The following is a 16,808-nucleotide window of genomic DNA, read 5'->3' on the forward strand; positions in this document are numbered from 1 at the left end:
GACCAGAACATAATTAATCCATTTTTGGTGGGCGCCAAAGCCGGCGCTCATTGGGGCGGCCATATTGGCAAAATCCAAGATGGCCGCCAATCCCTATTTGATTTTTCCTAACTTCATTACCAAAAGTCTTAGGATCCTGAATTGAGGCTCTTTTTGTAGGTTTTTGACCTCAAGGTTTCCAAATGTGATCTTTGTTTTGATGTAGAAGTGCTTTTTGGCCAATTAAGTGGTTGAAAACATATTTTATTCAAATCAAATATCTTTTTTTATGGTCATTTTACCTCACAGAAAAAGTTCACAAATGAGAACTACATAAGAAATATAAAAAAACCCATAACAAACTGTGCTTTGTTTTGACATACAAAATATGCTTTGGACAATTTAATTGTCAGAGTATTGAGGGCAAAAACTTCCTGGTTCAGGCTTAATTTTGATGCGACACAGTAATGTTATTTTCTGGTCTGCAAATGAGATGATGCACTGCTTGGTGGTTGATGGTTTATATTATTGAACACAAAAAGGTTACATAAATTGTTCCTTGCATGTATTTTGTTCTTCTTCCAGAAACGCTGAGAAAGGTTGTCATGACTAATTGGGCATTACTCACGCATAGGTGGCCTATATGGTTACTTGTCCAGTGAATGTGTTAATATTTTTCGGTCTTTGAAGGTGTGTTTAGCTGAATTGGCGAGAACAGTGGTGCTGGTGAAATAATAGTAAATTGTACCTGTGATATTGCGCCAACAATGGAAAGTTTCAATTGGGAACTTTGCTGTCTTTGCCAGTCAGATAAAAGTGGACAGTTGCAAACACCAAAGGAGGAAGGGCTTTTGACTCTTGACAGAGACCTGACTGACTTTAAGAAAATCAGTGCCGTTCCGTCTGGTATTACAGTCGCCTTTGATCAACTAAATGATGGATCAGGTATTGCAGCAACACTCCGATCCAATAATGCTAAGTATCACAAAACTTGTAGGAGCTACTGTAGTAGTTCTCGTGTGAAGAGGCTGCGTCAAAAACATGAGGACAGTGCACAGAGTTCACCAAAAAAACTCAGATCAGCGGGGACATCACATGGAAAAGGCAGTGATGTCAAATGCTGCATTATTTGTGATGGAGATGACCAGACCAATTTACGCAAGGTGGCAACTGACAACGTAGATGCAAATCTAAAAAGCTGGGCAAAGTCAAATAATAATTTCCGGTTAATGGGTAAATTGATTGCACAAGCTGCGGATGCCCATGCTGGTGATGTTTTTTACCATGTCCAATGCTACTTGCATCTGCGAGACTGTGCACACGCTGCTGATCGTCGAGCATCCACAAGCCCTGCTCAACCTAAGTTTCATCCAATTGCTACAGCGCAAATCGTAGCTCTTGTTGAGGATTCAGACTCAGTATATAAGCTATCAGCACTTCGGCAGATGTACCGAAATCTGATGGAAGAACAAGGAAGTCCCTGTCATGATACTAGGCAGCCACATTCAACAAGGTTTAAAGAGCATATTCTCAATCTTCTTCCGGAATGGGCTGAGTTTTCACAGGGGAAGGAAATCTACATTTCTAATAATACAAAGATTGCAGATCTGCTCGCGAAAGCTCATGAGTCCCAACTTGGTCAAGATGATGCCCTTTTACTGATGCGGGCAGCGGTGATTTTGCGTAGGTGTTGTCTCCAGAAGCAGGAACCCTTCCATGGGTCTTTCTCCCCAGACTGCCTAACCTCTCCTGTACCAGACGAGCTTCGTAGCTTCATCAATATCATCCTCCAAGGTCCATCAATTCTGCGAGAGCAAGGTAATATCGAAATGGATGAATGTGTGCACGGGAGGGTAAAAATTGCATTTACAATCTCACAACTGCTAATTTACAACACATGTAGTGGGACACACCACACAACCAAAACAAGCACCATACGGCATGGAAAAGCGCATGAGACACCATTCCCCCTTTACCAAGGCCTTAAGATGCACGGAGATGCATGACTTAAGAAACAGATCGAGAATGCCCACGAATTCGGCCTATCAGTGTCCTATAGCCGTGTTATGGAGGTGAAACAAGCTATTGCACGAGCAGTCTGCAAGCGCCATTCTGAGGATGGAATTGTTCTGCCAACTAATCTGCGATGCAATGTTTTTGTCACCTTCGATGTGGACAACTTGGATAGTCATAACAAGGGAAACTTTTCACAGGATGAGTTTCATGGCACTGCTTTGAGTGCAACGAACTATCTATCTTGGGAAAACCAAGGAGTAGAGCCAGCTCCTATTCAACTGGACTTCTCTCAAGTTCTCTGATACATCTGTGCCCCAACTTCCAGAATCATATGCTATCATACATCCAGTTGAGCTACACAACAGTCCCTTGTTTGTACCTAGAAGCATCAACATCCAAATTCGACCATGTCATGATATGGCGCAGAGGGCCAAGGCGAAGGACGAATCCTGGATGGCACATGTCACCACAGTGCTCCAGCAGGGCACTTGTTCAGAAGAAGTCATCACATGGTCAGGGTACAACTCTCGGCTCATGAGTGAGGACTCTCTGAAGCCTCAGGCAGTGATAGGGGTTTTTCCTCTCTTTCCAGACAAAGCAGCATCTCCATCCATGATAAAACATACAATGGAACTCACCATGCAAGGTACAGAGTTCCTGAATCCCGGTCAGACGGGTGTTCTGGGTGCAGATCAGCCCATTTATGCTATAGCAAAGCAACTACAATGGACATTTCCAGACATTTTAGGAGAAGATAAGTTGGTTGTGATGATGGGAGCATTGCATATTAAAGACAAAGTTCATCATATGATTGGAAAGTTGTTGCGTGATTCAGGTTGGACTACAGTACTTTCTCAGGCACAGGTTCTAACATCTGGCCGTGCTGAGTCAGTTCTTAATGAGCAGCATATCAAGCGCACACGTTATGCCCACCAAGTATCTGTAATGTCTCTTTACCTCCTTAAGCACAAGGCATATTCTACTTACTGCTCGAATGTTCATGGACCACCTGAGTCACAGGAGATGTGGGATCAACGATCCAAAACCAAAAATCCGCAGTTCAAGTTCTGGTCTACCATCATGGAGCTTGAGCTATTGATGTGTCGCTTCATTCGGTCTCTACGTGAGGGAGATTTCCTTCTCTATGTCCAAGTATGTGATGAGCTCTGCCCATGGTTTCATGTGATGGACCACACAAACTATGCAAGATGGCTACCAATGCATGTGCGGGATATGGTCCAGCTGTCAGAGAAACACCCGAACATACATGCTGAATTTCTCAAAGGGAACTTTGTCGTTCAAAAGTCACCACACAAGTTCAGCCTCATTGGAAAGGATCGGTCACACGAACAATCCAATAAGAGTCTACAGGCACATGGCGGAGCAGCAGGACTCTATGAGAACCCTGAAGCACTAAGACTCTTCATGTTGGTAGGTCCAGACTGCTCGAGATGTGTTGCAGAGTTTGAAGCTGTCCTAGACACACCAAAGTCTAGCACTGCTCATCACGAAGAAGCACATAGCTTGCAAGTTAAGTATAAGAAGGATGTCCTGTCATTTGTTGAGATTGTTGAGCAGCTAGGCAATCCCTTTACTAGTGGTCAAGAACTTGTAGCACTCGACACACAAGAAATTATGGAACAGGAAGTCGTTACATCTCTCTCTAGGGTTCATGAAGTTGGCAAAGACCTTCATGCACAATACGTTTCACAGACACTTGATAAGGTGACAGTGCCAGTGTCAAACACTATCCGACGTAATAAAATCCTGACATTCGCCAATCGTCCTGATCTGACGAAAAAAGGAAACAAAACCAGTGGTTTACAGAAGAAAAATATGACTCTGATCACAACACTCTTCCTTTCACTACAATCACGACCAGATGTAGATATGGAAGAGTTTTTTCGTTTTGAAAATCAAAGGGAACCACCAAGTTTGGCTGATCGTGGTTCACTTCGATTCGGCAAAAAGTCTGATATTCTGGAATGCACCAAAGCGCCAACTGGTCGAGCACTTCCAGCCAAATAAGCCACAGTTGTTGTGCTTGACATGGCCGCTGTTGTTCATATGGTGCAGCCCACATCAGCGAAGACATTTGCTGAGTATGTTACACAACACATTGTGCCATTCCTGGAGTCTCAGATAACCGAAACAGTTGCACGTATAGATTTCATATGGGATAACTACCCAGAAAACAACCTCAAATCCCTCACACATCAGCGTCGTGGTACAGGTCTACGGACTAGGATTGGGAATGGCCACACACGAATCCCAAAGCATGACTGGAACAGTGGATTTCTCAAAAACGAGGATAACAAAAAGGAGTTATTCTCTTTCCTCAGTGAGGAGCTTGTCAAAAAAGATTTGGGTGGGAGACTCCTTCTCTGTACCAAATTTGAGAGTGTTCTTTCCAATGGACCATGCGATGTATCAGCTCTCCAACCCTGTAACCACTCTGAAGCAGATACAAGGATATTCCTTCATCTGGCACATGCTGTAGCAGAGGGGCACCAAACAGCTTATGTCCGTACTGTTGATAGTGATGTGGTAGTTCTTGCCATACGCTTCTTCTCTACACTTGGTCTCTCAGAGCTGTGGGTGTGTTTTGGTAGCGGGAACAAAATTCGCGATATTCCCATCCATGATATCTGTTCTCATCTTGGGCCTTCAAGGTCTCTGGCATTGCCGCTTTTCCATTCCATCACAGGGTGCGACACAACATCACAGCTCCTTGGGTGTGGCAAGAAAACTGCCTGGGCATCTTAGCAAAACACACCAGGACTCACTGAAACACTGGTGACACTAACCAATCAACCAGAACTGTTCAGTCTTGAGTCTCTTCACATGCAGAGGCTGGAACGATTTGTGGTCATCATGTATAGTAAGGGGTGTGGTTTGGCTAAAGTCAATGAAGCCAGACATCATCTTTTTACAACTGGTAAAAGAACGCTTGAGAATATACCACCCACTCAGGCAGCCTTGTTTGAACACATAAAAAGGGCACTTCTTCAGGCAAGCTTTTACTGGAATCAAGCAGCCTCAGTTCACCAGGAAATCTCCGACTTTGGTGAATCGGGGTGGCAAAAGGAAGACGGTGGTATCTGGGCGCCATACTGGACACCTCTCGAGGATGCCAGTAAAGCATGTTCCTTCCTTTTGCATTGCGGTTGTGAAAGGTCTTGCACCGGAAACTGTAAATGCAGTAGAGCTGGAGTCCGCTGCACGGGGTTATGCAAATGTGAAGGTGGATGTGTGAACAATCACGATACCTCGATCAATTAGATTAAACCTTGCCACAGTGATGTTTTACTTACACTAGAAATATTTAGGCTTGCTAGTATTTTTAAATTTCTCATGTTGTTCTCAGTTGTGAACTTTTTCTGTGAGGTAAAGTGACCATAAAAAATATATATGGTTTGAATAAAATATGTTTTCAACCACTAAATTGGCCAAAACGCACTTCTACATCAAAACAAAAATCACATTTGGAAGCCTTGAGGTCTAAAACCTGTAAACAAGCCTTAATACATGATCCTATGACTCTTGGTTTTGAAGTTAGGACAAAATCAAAAAGGGACTGGCCGCCATCTTGGATTTTGCCAACATGGCCGCCCCAGTGAGCGTCGGCTTTGGCGCCCTCCAAAAATGGATTTAGTATGTTCTGGTCTACATCTATGCCAAATTTGGTGCTTGTAGACACATCTGCACAATATTCCCCTAAGGTCCTGGACTAAATAAGAACACATTGAGACTGCGCGTGGGCGCTGAAAATGTAGTTGATACCAACGAAAAAGATAAGGCCGTTGCCGACGCATTAGGTAACAGATTCTATGTTCCCCTAGACTTTGAATTACTAGATTCCCACATGCCCTTTTATCAAGCATCCCTAGGCGATAGGTTAGAATACGAACTCACTTTTAATGACTACGGTAGAGTAATCAGATCTGCTAATGAAGATGCTAGCTATTCCATTGACAATATATCGCTGGAGTACGATATGATAACGGATCCCGAATTAGCCAGACAAATTCGTAACCAGTATACCGGAAGTTTAGCCATTTTGTACGATCGCGTGCTGCGACACCGAAAGATCACGAGGGATAAAAAAGATACGATGTGGAATATCAATCTAAACGTTCCCACGAGGTCGTTGAAGGGTATTTTAATGTTGTTCGTGGACCCCTCCGATGCGTTTAAAAGAAATACCGAGAAGTTCTACAATCCCAAGATTACAAAAGTAGAATTGACTATCGAGGGCGTTCCTAATCAACTATATAGCCAAGGAATGCTAGCGTATCACCAGTGGGATGAGATTAAAAAACTTCCTTCTATAAAACGTTCTCCGGAAGTTAACGCGGTCGTGAAAGATCTGTCTCTCGGGAGTGTATCGATGGGTGAATACCTCACCATGAAGTACGCGCTATGGCTCGACATGCGAACAACAGACGATGACCAATTACACGGCAGTGGGAGGAGAATAGAAAATGCTAGCGAGGGTGCCACCATACAGATAACGAAGCTTCAGGAAGCGGCTGGTAAATTAAACATATATTTGTACGTGATTATGGATGCGCAACTTAATATACAGAATGGGAGATTCGTGCAAGCAATCTATTGATAATCTTTTACCTAAAGATCCGCACTGCGCTATCATATGCGGGCAAACGGGCTGCGGAAAAACAGCTTTTATTCTAGATATTTTAGAAAGTCATTATCGGGACGTTTTCGATCATATCATTATTCTGTGCCCGACTATAAGCGTTAATAAAACCTACTTATCGAGAGATTGGGTAATGAATGATGACGGGGTACACAGAGTCGATCCGGGCGATCGTTTACAAGACTGCTTACGAGTATGTCACGAAAAATACAAAGGACAATCGACCCTTTTCGTAATAGACGACTGCAGCGCAAGTAAAGAACTCACAAAAAAGAAAGATATGCTTTCGTATTTAGCATTCTCCGGACGGCATACTCAACATAGCGTTTGGGTACTTACACAAAAATACAACTCTGTCCTGAAAGATCTCAGAGAGCAGACCAAATGGGTAGCACTGTTTCATTGCAAAGATCGAGATTCATTCGAGGAATGTTTACGCGAAAATGATGTCATTTATACCAAGGGCGAACGAGATAAAGTCAGAAAACAGTTAGCGGCAACGAAGCACTGTAAACTCGTATTAAAAACCGATCAACCAGCTGCTTATGCAATTGCTTAGCAAATTATAGCAAAATTATAGCAAAATTGTAGCAAAATTATAGCAAAATGTAGCAAAATATAGCAAAATTATCGCAAAAATAGCAAAATTATAGCAAAATGTAGCAAATTGAACATTAGCGGTTAATATTACATAAAATGTGGTTCGAAATCCTCATTCTTTCGCAACAGTTCATTATTACGGGTTGTATTGGATATGTCATATTATATTATGTTAGACTTAAATATCTCCTTAGGTATTACATTATGGAATGCGACGAACTCATCGAACAAATGCTCAAAGAATCTGATGCAGATCAAAATGCTGATAAATCTTTAGATAAATCTTTAGATAAACATAGAGAAAGACTCGCGGCTTTGGTAGCCGGTGGAAAATGTTCCCAATATTTGGGAGAAAATTATACCATCGAAAAAATTGATAAAATGACCGACGAAGAGATTAAAAAACTGTACGCGCGTTACGAGTCTAGACTGGAAGCTACCATGACTAAAACGATAGGGTCTTCTATATTACAACTATACACAGCCATAGCTAGTACGTTTCTCCCCATCCCGGCAGAACATCGCCTGTATTTATGCGAATCTCTCGAGAAAGACCCATTCATCGAACACGCTATAAGCGCAGTGAGCTGTGAGTTTTATCATAGATTCGGAATGTTCTTAGCTCCGTTCACCACAGCTTTAATAACGGCTAGGTATTGTCAATTTAAACATACGTGCCCACTTAATAATATAAATGGAGACACAATCACAACAGGTGACACCACAGATTGTGAACGAGGAACAACAGATTGTGAACACACAACAGATTGCGGAACAACAAGTGAATGAGGAACCACCACCAGTGAATGAGGATGCACCACATGTGAATGAGAAAACAAAAAAACAACCCAGAGTTACTAAGAATCCTTTGAAAATAGCTGCAGGAAGAAAGGGAGGGCTGGCGCGCAAAGCGAAATTAATAAATAATTCAAATATTAATCCGATTAAAACATGGGCACTAGTAGGAGTTGCTGGTATAGCGGTTGTATGGTTCTTTTATAAGACCGGAGAAGAGAAAACGTCACCCCCGCCGCAACAAGAAGTTCAATTAGAGGTTAGTCCTCATATAATGCTATAAGAAGCATGACTACTCCAGCTACAGACGGTAAAATGTTGGTAAACGCGACGTATCATTCAGCGGTGGTCACCGGCTTGGCCATTGGCTATGCCCGTATGGCTAAAATGATTACTAAAGCCACACCTCCCAAGCTAGATTTTAATGGATATGACATACCAATGATGGTTCTGGATATTGGATTAGCTATGGCAACGAAGGATATGCTCATCAAACAAGGACTTATCCCGGAAGACATAATGAAGTAATTAAACATTTGAATATTTATATTCATATAAAAATGGCAACAATTGCGATGATGGTCGGTGGAGCTGTTGTTAATGCTCTAGCTTTTTCGGGGAGTAATTATTTATTTTCCAGTATGAGGGAATCAAACGCTAAAGAAGTTGAAGAGGAGCGTAAACGACATAACGAAGCTTTAGAACAATACCAAGCAGCCCAGTTACAATATACACAGCAGAGAATGAAGAGATTAGACTTTATTCATGAACAACTGATTAAGGAAGGACATTCAATTCAAACGTTTAAGGATGTCGAATCTGCCATGCACGAATACTTCCTCGTTTATGGGAAAAAACTAGACCCAATACCAAGACCAACAATGAGTCAGTTTTATACACCGTCAGAGGAACAAAAGAACCGAGAGGTCACATTTATTATTATTGGATTGACTTCTCTATTGATTTTCAGCTATACCATGCATAAGTCAGAGTGACAGCTGTGGCTATGATCTATAAATAGCATAATCAATATCTCACAGTGTAGCTGTGATTTGCATTTAGACAAATGATATGATAGATGTATATACCATGAATAACTGCAAGTTTACACTCATGGGAAAGACTACCCTTTGTAACCGACGCTGTGTTGATTTTTTTTACTGCGGCATACACAATTATTACATCAGGCGCGGAAACATTAACTATACGTGTTCTGTATGCGGGATAGGGGTCAAAGGTCGTTATTGTTTATGTAAGGAACACGGTGCTGATAGGGTCAGGAACCAGATTATTAATGCTAGGAAGAGAGATTACATCAATGAGAGGAATAGGTTGGGGAGAATATGTATTTAGATATATGAAAACAACCAATTAGACATTTGTCTCATTTTGCATATACCATTCAACCACAATGGTTTTTGTCAGAGAATTAAAAGCTATGGCAAAGCAAAGTGGACTGCGTGGATATTCTCGTATGAGAAAAGCTGAATTGATGGATTTACTCGGTTTGGAATACAACAGACCCCAGACTGTTAGAGAACTCAAAAGTTCGAGCGAGAAACAGTGGGCTGAGAGGTTATTCTCGAATGAGAAGAGCTGAATTGATCGCTTTACTAGATAATAATCAACCTATTGATAATGATATTCAACCTAATAATGATGATAATGATAATCAACAACAAGAATTAATATTTGTACCCACATCCGCCGGCGTTGGTAAATATCTAAGAGGTTGGAAGATGGATATTAATTCCAACATGGATGTTAACGATATTAAGCCCATCATATCAAGTAAAATTAACGAGGAATTAGATGATTTACATAGTATAAAATACCAGCTGACGATTAAAATGACATTGAGTAAAAGTAACACAGACGATAGCACCGAATATACCGAACCATATTTCCGTAGCAATCAAGAAGTTATAACCGAATCCGATACTATAAACTCATCATTAGATACATCAATTCAGAGGATACAGGAAACTTTAGAACGCTGGACTAATAGAGGTTCGGGTTGGGGTGTTGATAAAATCGATAGTTTATATTTAGATATAGCGAATTATATGCCTTTCAAAGGTGGATCTTATATAGATTTACCTCCGTATTATAAGAAGAAAAAAGCCATAATTAACGTAAAAAATAAATCCGATGACTGTTTCAGAATGATGATAAGATCTGCATTGTTCCCCGTAGACAAGCATCCGGATAGACCTTCTAGCTATCCCCAAAACGATGGACTCAACTTCGATGGTATAGACGAACCTACACCAATATCACAAATTGATAAGGTGGAAAAGCAAAATAATTTAGCTATAAATGTTTTCGGACATTCTAAAGGAATTGTTGTACACAGGATAAGCTCCGCTCCGGAAAATATCCCCAGAATCAATTCATTTCTGATCGAAAAAGATGGTAAATATCATTATACGTGGATAAAGAGTTTAAACAAGCTATTATACGATCAAACTAAATATAAGGGAAAGAAATATTTCTGTGAAAGATGCCTACATGGGTACAGCAGACAAGATCTATTAGAAGCGCATAAAGAAGACTGTAGAGGTGTTGGACAGAATGCTATCAGGATCGATATGCCTAAAGAAGGAAAAAATATATTAAAATTTGAACATTATTGTAATCAAATGCCAGTACCGTACGTAATTTACGCCGACTTCGAAGCGCTTATCAAACCCATAGAAAATACCAACCATAGCAATACTGATAATAGTTTTACGTACAAAACTCAAGAACATATTCCTTGTGGGTTTGGATATATAGTTGTAAGGTATGATGGAAAAACAAACCCGCCCGTGATTTACAGAGGTCCCGATGCAGCGGGAAAGTTCCTAGAATATCTACAAAATGAAGAGAGAATAATCAGGGAAAAATTATCGTGTAAGAAACCCATGCGTATGACGAGGGATGATTGGAGGGCCCATAAGAAATCAACGAGTTGTCACGTTTGTAATAAACCCCTGGATGGGGATTCCGTAAGAGATCATTGTCACGTCACGGGTAATTATCGGGGAGCCGCTCATAACGAGTGTAACTTGAAACTAAAAATGAACTCTCAAACAATACCCATCCCCGTTGTGTTTCATAACCTTAGGGGATACGATTCACATCTCATTATGCAAGCTATCTCGAAAACCGACGGCGGTTTAACGTGCATTCCTAACAATATGGAAAAATACATATCGTTCTCGTTGACTAAACCTATACATTATAGGGACAAGGATGGGAAATCTAGAACAAAGCAAAGTAATGGGCTTAGATTCATAGACTCCGTACAGTTTCTGTTATCTTCCCTGGACAATTTAGCTAATGCAAACAATCCCGATGACTTTGCCATAACAAATAAATATACCGATAAGATAACTCGTCATTTGTTGCTGAGAAAAGGTGTATATCCTTACGAATATATGGATGATTGGTCTAGATTCGAAGAAACTGAATTACCACCCCTCGAATCATTCTATAGTAACTTAACAGAATCTAGAATAACAGATGCTGATTATGAACACGCTCTGACGGTCTGGGATAAATTAGGTTGTAAGAATTTAGGCGATTATCACGATCTGTACTTAAAAACCGATGTACTGTTACTCGCCGATATATTCGAGATATTTAGAAAGACATGTTTCAAACAATATGGCTTGGACCCGGCATGGTACTATTCCAGTCCCGGATTATCGTGGGATGCATTGTTGAAGAAGACCGGCGTAGAACTAAAACTACTCACAGATTACGATATGCACTTGTTTATTGAGAAAGGATTAAGAGGTGGTATATCGATGGCAGCTAAAAGGTATTCTAAGGCTAATAATAAATTAGTGGAAGGATACGATCCGAGTAAACCAGACACTCACATATTATATCTCGACGCCAACATCTTGTACAGATGGGCTATGAGTCAACCTTTACCCACGGGTGGTTTTGAATGGGTCAATGATATCGATAATATCAATGTTATTAATATCCATAATAATGATGCGAATAAAGGGTACATACTAGAAGTTGACTTGGAATATCCAAGTTCGTTACATAAAGATCATAACAGTTATCTGCTAGCTCCCGAAAGATTAATGGTTAATAAAGATTGGATGTCGGAATATCAACGCTCCTTGATGGGTAATAGTAGGTTAGCTAACGTAGAAAAACTCGTACCAAATTTGATGGATAAGACAAAATATATAGTTCACTACAGAAATCTCCAGTTGTATCTATCGTTAGGTATGAAACTTAAGAAAATACACAGAGTTCTAAAGTTCGATCAAAGCCCTTGGATGGAGCCCTATATAAGGTTGAACACAGATTTAAGAAAGATAGCTACCAGCGATTTCGAAAAGAATCTGTATAAGCTCATGAATAACTCGGTATTTGGTAAAACTATGGAGAATCTAAGGAAGCGTGTTGATGTTAAATTAGTCAGATCTAATGAGGAAGAAAGACTCAGGAAACTTATAGCCAGCCCGGCTTTTAACAGAAGCAAGATATTCGATAATGACTTAGCCGCGTTGCATATGCAGAAGAGTAATATAAAATTCAACAGACCGGTGTACGTCGGTATGAGTATTCTCGACTTGTCAAAACACTTAATGTATGACTTTTATTACAACGAACTTAAGAAGCAATACGGCGATAGATGCGAGGTGTTATATACCGACACAGATTCTTTGTTGTTGGAAATACAAACCGAGGATGTGTATAAAGATATGGCAGAAAAAATAGATATGTACGACACGAGCGATTACCCAAAAGATAATCCACTGCACAGCGTAGTAAATAAAAAGGTGTTAGGTAAGATGAAGGATGAATGTGCTGGGACCCCTATAGCGGAGTATGTAGGATTAAGACCTAAGATGTATTCTATAAAGAAGTCCGATAATGGGGAGATAAGAAAAGCTAAGGGTGTTAAGAAGTATGTTGTAAAAAAGCATATCAAACACGAACAGTATAAAGAATCATTATTCAACGGTAGAACGTTCAAACACGAGATGAACTCTTTAAGAAGTTACAATCATAGGATATATGGATTAAGAATGAACAAGACATCATTATCCCCCTTAGATACAAAGAGATGGATTGATAATGATGGTGTAAATACCTATGCTTATGGTTATGGTGGTAATACCGTACCGTCGGGAACTATGAACAACTCTTCTCGTACAAATGCCCTACCCAGTCCATCTTGAAGATAATAAAGAATAGGCTCTCCTTCTTTCGTAACCAATCGACTAATGTTATACGTCTTAAGGGACCATATGGGATCGGTTGCGCGACGTAGGCCTCCTTTCGAGTTCACCGGCCTGGTATAAATATCTTACCCTTACTCTATCCGGAAGTTTTCGTTCTTTGCCTCTCCTCGGTGCTGAAGATTCGGAAGTCACGGATTTCATTTTAATCGCATCGGATGGTTTCTTCCCTATTAATCTCGTTACTTCATTATTCAACGCTGATACAATGGCTGATAAACGTGTCACCCATTCGGTTGATCTCAATCGCTCGGATTTCATTTCGATCCCATACTGATAGCCAAACAAACGTTCCGCTAATGTCCGGTTAAATCTTTCGACGATAGCTTGACTGCGGTGGGCCTCTCTTTCACCACGGACGATTTCGACATCATGCTTTGTTAACAGTTTAGTTACCGATCCCATAAACTCGCGACCGGGATCTACTTGAAATAGCTTAGGCCATTTTAGCGGTCCACGTTTGTATATGCGACTCAGTGCATTAGCTACCTCTGTTGATTCTTTCGATGTTAATGGCTCAGCCTCTTTGTATCGACTAGCCACATCCACAACGGTTAAAGCGTATTTATACGTTTTGCGTTTTACCTTATCGTGGGGAAGAAACAAGAGGTCATCCTGATGAACTTCATTCGTTGTAACAATATCAAACTTCTTCCTCGGTATATAACGCGGTGCCGGTAAATATATCTGCCACATCGCTTGTTTCTTTAACCAATCCTTGGCCACATCTTTAGATACCTTAGCCGCGGTGGCTAATTTTTTTATTGCTCCTACACCTTTCCAATATCCTCGTGGGCTATAGTAAATTTTATCCATTATTAATTAATATTGATGTTTCTTTTAAAACGACTTTCGTTGAATCGCATCATCATTTTTATACTAACAGAAGCAATGATTGGCCCCAGGTATTGGTGAGCTAGAGCCAATCTCATGACTATCATTGAATCGCATAATCATTTTGGCATAAAAAATCCCCCCTGTAGTAGCAGTATAGGTAATAAATCTGGCTCCAGTGGAAGTGGTCCAGAACCCCTATTACCTTTACTACTAAATGTCTATGAAATGTTACGTAATAATAGAGTCAGTACAGCAATGAAATAGTTGTGGTGAAATGTAACATAATCAATGACACTAGTCCCATTATGACCTACGTACGTAAAATCACCAACATCCGAGTCAGAGCCACATCTCCGATTCATTATGTGAATGTTAAGTACTGAGCACAAATACAGCAAACATTTGCCGAACTTATTAACTGTAGTTCAACTCCGTCTTTACAGATATGAAGTTCAACCCCCGTCTTTACAGATATGTAGTTCAACTCCGTCTTTACAGATATGAAGTTCAACCCCCGTCTTTACAGATATGTAGTTCAACTCCGTCTTTACAGATATGAAGTTCAACCCCCGTCTTTACAGATATGTAGTTCAACCCCCGTCATTACAGTTATGTAGTTCAACTCCGACTTTACAGATATGTAGTTCAACCCCGTCTTTACAGATATGTAGTTCAACTCCTCCTTTACAGATATGTAGTTCAACTCCGTCTTTACAGATATGTAGTTCAACTCTGTCTTTACAGATATGTAGTTCAACTCCTCCTTTACTGATATGTAGTTCAACTCCGTCCTTTACAGTTATGTAGTTCAACTCCTCCTTTACTGATATGTAGTTCAACTCCTCCTTTACTGATATGTAGTTCAACTCTGTCTTTACTGATATGTAGTTCAACTCTGTCTTTACAGATATGTAGTTCAACTCCTCCTTTACAGTTATGTAGTTCAACCCCGTCTTTACAGATATGTAGTTCAACTCCTCCTTTACAGATATGTAGTTCAACTCCTCCTTTACTGATATGTAGTTCAACTCTGTCTTTACAGTTATGTAGTTCAACTCCTCCTTTACTGATATGTAGTTAAACTCCTCCTTTACTGATATGTAGTTCAACTCCTCCTTTACTGATATGTAGTTCAACTCTGTCTTTACAGTTATGTAGTTCAACCCCGTCTTTACAGATATGTAGTTCAACTCCTCCTTTACAGTTATGTAGTTCAACTCCTCCTTTACTGATATGTAGTTCAACTCCTCCTTTACAGATATGTAGTTCAACTCCGTCCTTTACAGATATGTAGTTCAACTCCTCCTTTACAGATATGTAGTTCAACTCCTCCTTTACTGATATGTAGTTCAACTCCTCCTTTACAGATATGTAGTTCAACTCTGTCTTTACAGTTATGTAGTTCAACCCCGTCTTTACAGATATGTAGTTAAACTCCTCCTTTACAGATATGTAGTTCAACTCTGTCTTTACAGTTATGTAGTTCAACCCCGTCTTTACAGATATGTAGTTCAACTCCGACTTTACAGATATGTAGTTCAACTCCGTCTTTACAGATATGAAGTTCAACCTCCGTCTTTACAAATATGTAGTTCAACTCCGTCTTTACAGATATGTAGTTCAACTCTGTCTTTACAGATATGTAGTTTGACCTCTCTTTACATATATATGAAGTTCAACCCCGTCTTTACAGTTATGTAGTTTAACTTCTCCTTACATATATATGGAGTTTAACTCCCGTCTTTACAGTTATGGAGTTTAACCTCTCTTTGCAGATATGTAGTTCAACTCCCGTCTTTACAGTTATGTAGTGTAACCTCTCTTTACATATATATGAAGTTCAATCCCGTCTTTACAGTTATGTAGTTCAACCCCCGTCTTTACAGTTATGTAGTTCAACCCCCGTCTTTACAGTTATGTAGTTTAACTCCGTCTTTACAGTTATGTAGTTCAACCCCCGTCTTTACAGTTATGTAGTTCAACCCCGTCTTTACAGTTATGTAGTTCAACCGCTCCTTTACAGATATGTAGTGTGGCGGGGTAAACTCCTGGCCATCTTGGCCAGGGAAGGATGCAGAAATCTAACGTGTCACGTGATGAGCAAAGAGACGCAATCCACGATGATCTGTATCTACGCCGACGCCGCCTGGTCGTCATCTACGGTGAAATCTCCTCAGGGAAGACATATTTCGCAAAAGAGGTAACAAATACTGTGCCCAAAGGTAAAGTATTGCACCGTAGCCTTTGTCATCCTCGATAATCCAGTTTATTGTATGTCCATTCTGTTATGGTAAATGTTCACGACCCCAATAAGCCTCCTTTTGGAAGTGACGTCACCACCACTGTCTCCATTTCTCGTAAGTGCACATTGTTTCTTTTGCTGATGGGCGTGATCTGATTGGATGGCTATTATAAGCGCCGCTTATGCGACGAATGAGTTCATGGTATTTTACGGTGACAGAATGAGACACACTGTGTAATGTAGGCAGGTGATGCCTAGGTCGGGAGTCTCGATGCTGCGATCGCTGTGCGGAGAGGCACCCCATTGTTTAACTTTATACCAAGTACAAGATTCGGCCGGGGTGATGTTAGCTCAGCTCACTCAAAAAGAAGACCAATGGACTATATGTTATAGGGTTTAACGTCGCGTTCAAGATTACTGCACT

At 40.5% G+C, this 16,808-nt stretch overlaps 1 protein-coding gene across 2 annotated transcripts in view; it reads left to right on the plus strand.

Moving 5' to 3' along the window:
• Positions 1–16,808, plus strand: part of LOC124114411 — a 47,875-nt gene that overhangs the window by 11,291 nt on the left and 19,776 nt on the right. For both annotated transcript variants that reach the window (XM_046474966.2, XM_046474967.2), the window contains exon 2: positions 16,166–16,342. In XM_046474966.2, coding sequence (XP_046330922.2) covers positions 16,214–16,342 — 129 coding nt within the window. In that variant the 5' untranslated portion in view covers positions 16,166–16,213. The remainder of the gene's footprint in view (positions 1–16,165; positions 16,343–16,808) is intronic.

This window comes from Haliotis rufescens, unplaced genomic scaffold (genome assembly GCF_023055435.1).
Source record: "Haliotis rufescens isolate VD_foot unplaced genomic scaffold, xgHalRufe1.0.p SCAF_8, whole genome shotgun sequence".
In the NCBI taxonomy this organism is placed as follows: Eukaryota; Metazoa; Mollusca; class Gastropoda; order Lepetellida; family Haliotidae; genus Haliotis; species Haliotis rufescens.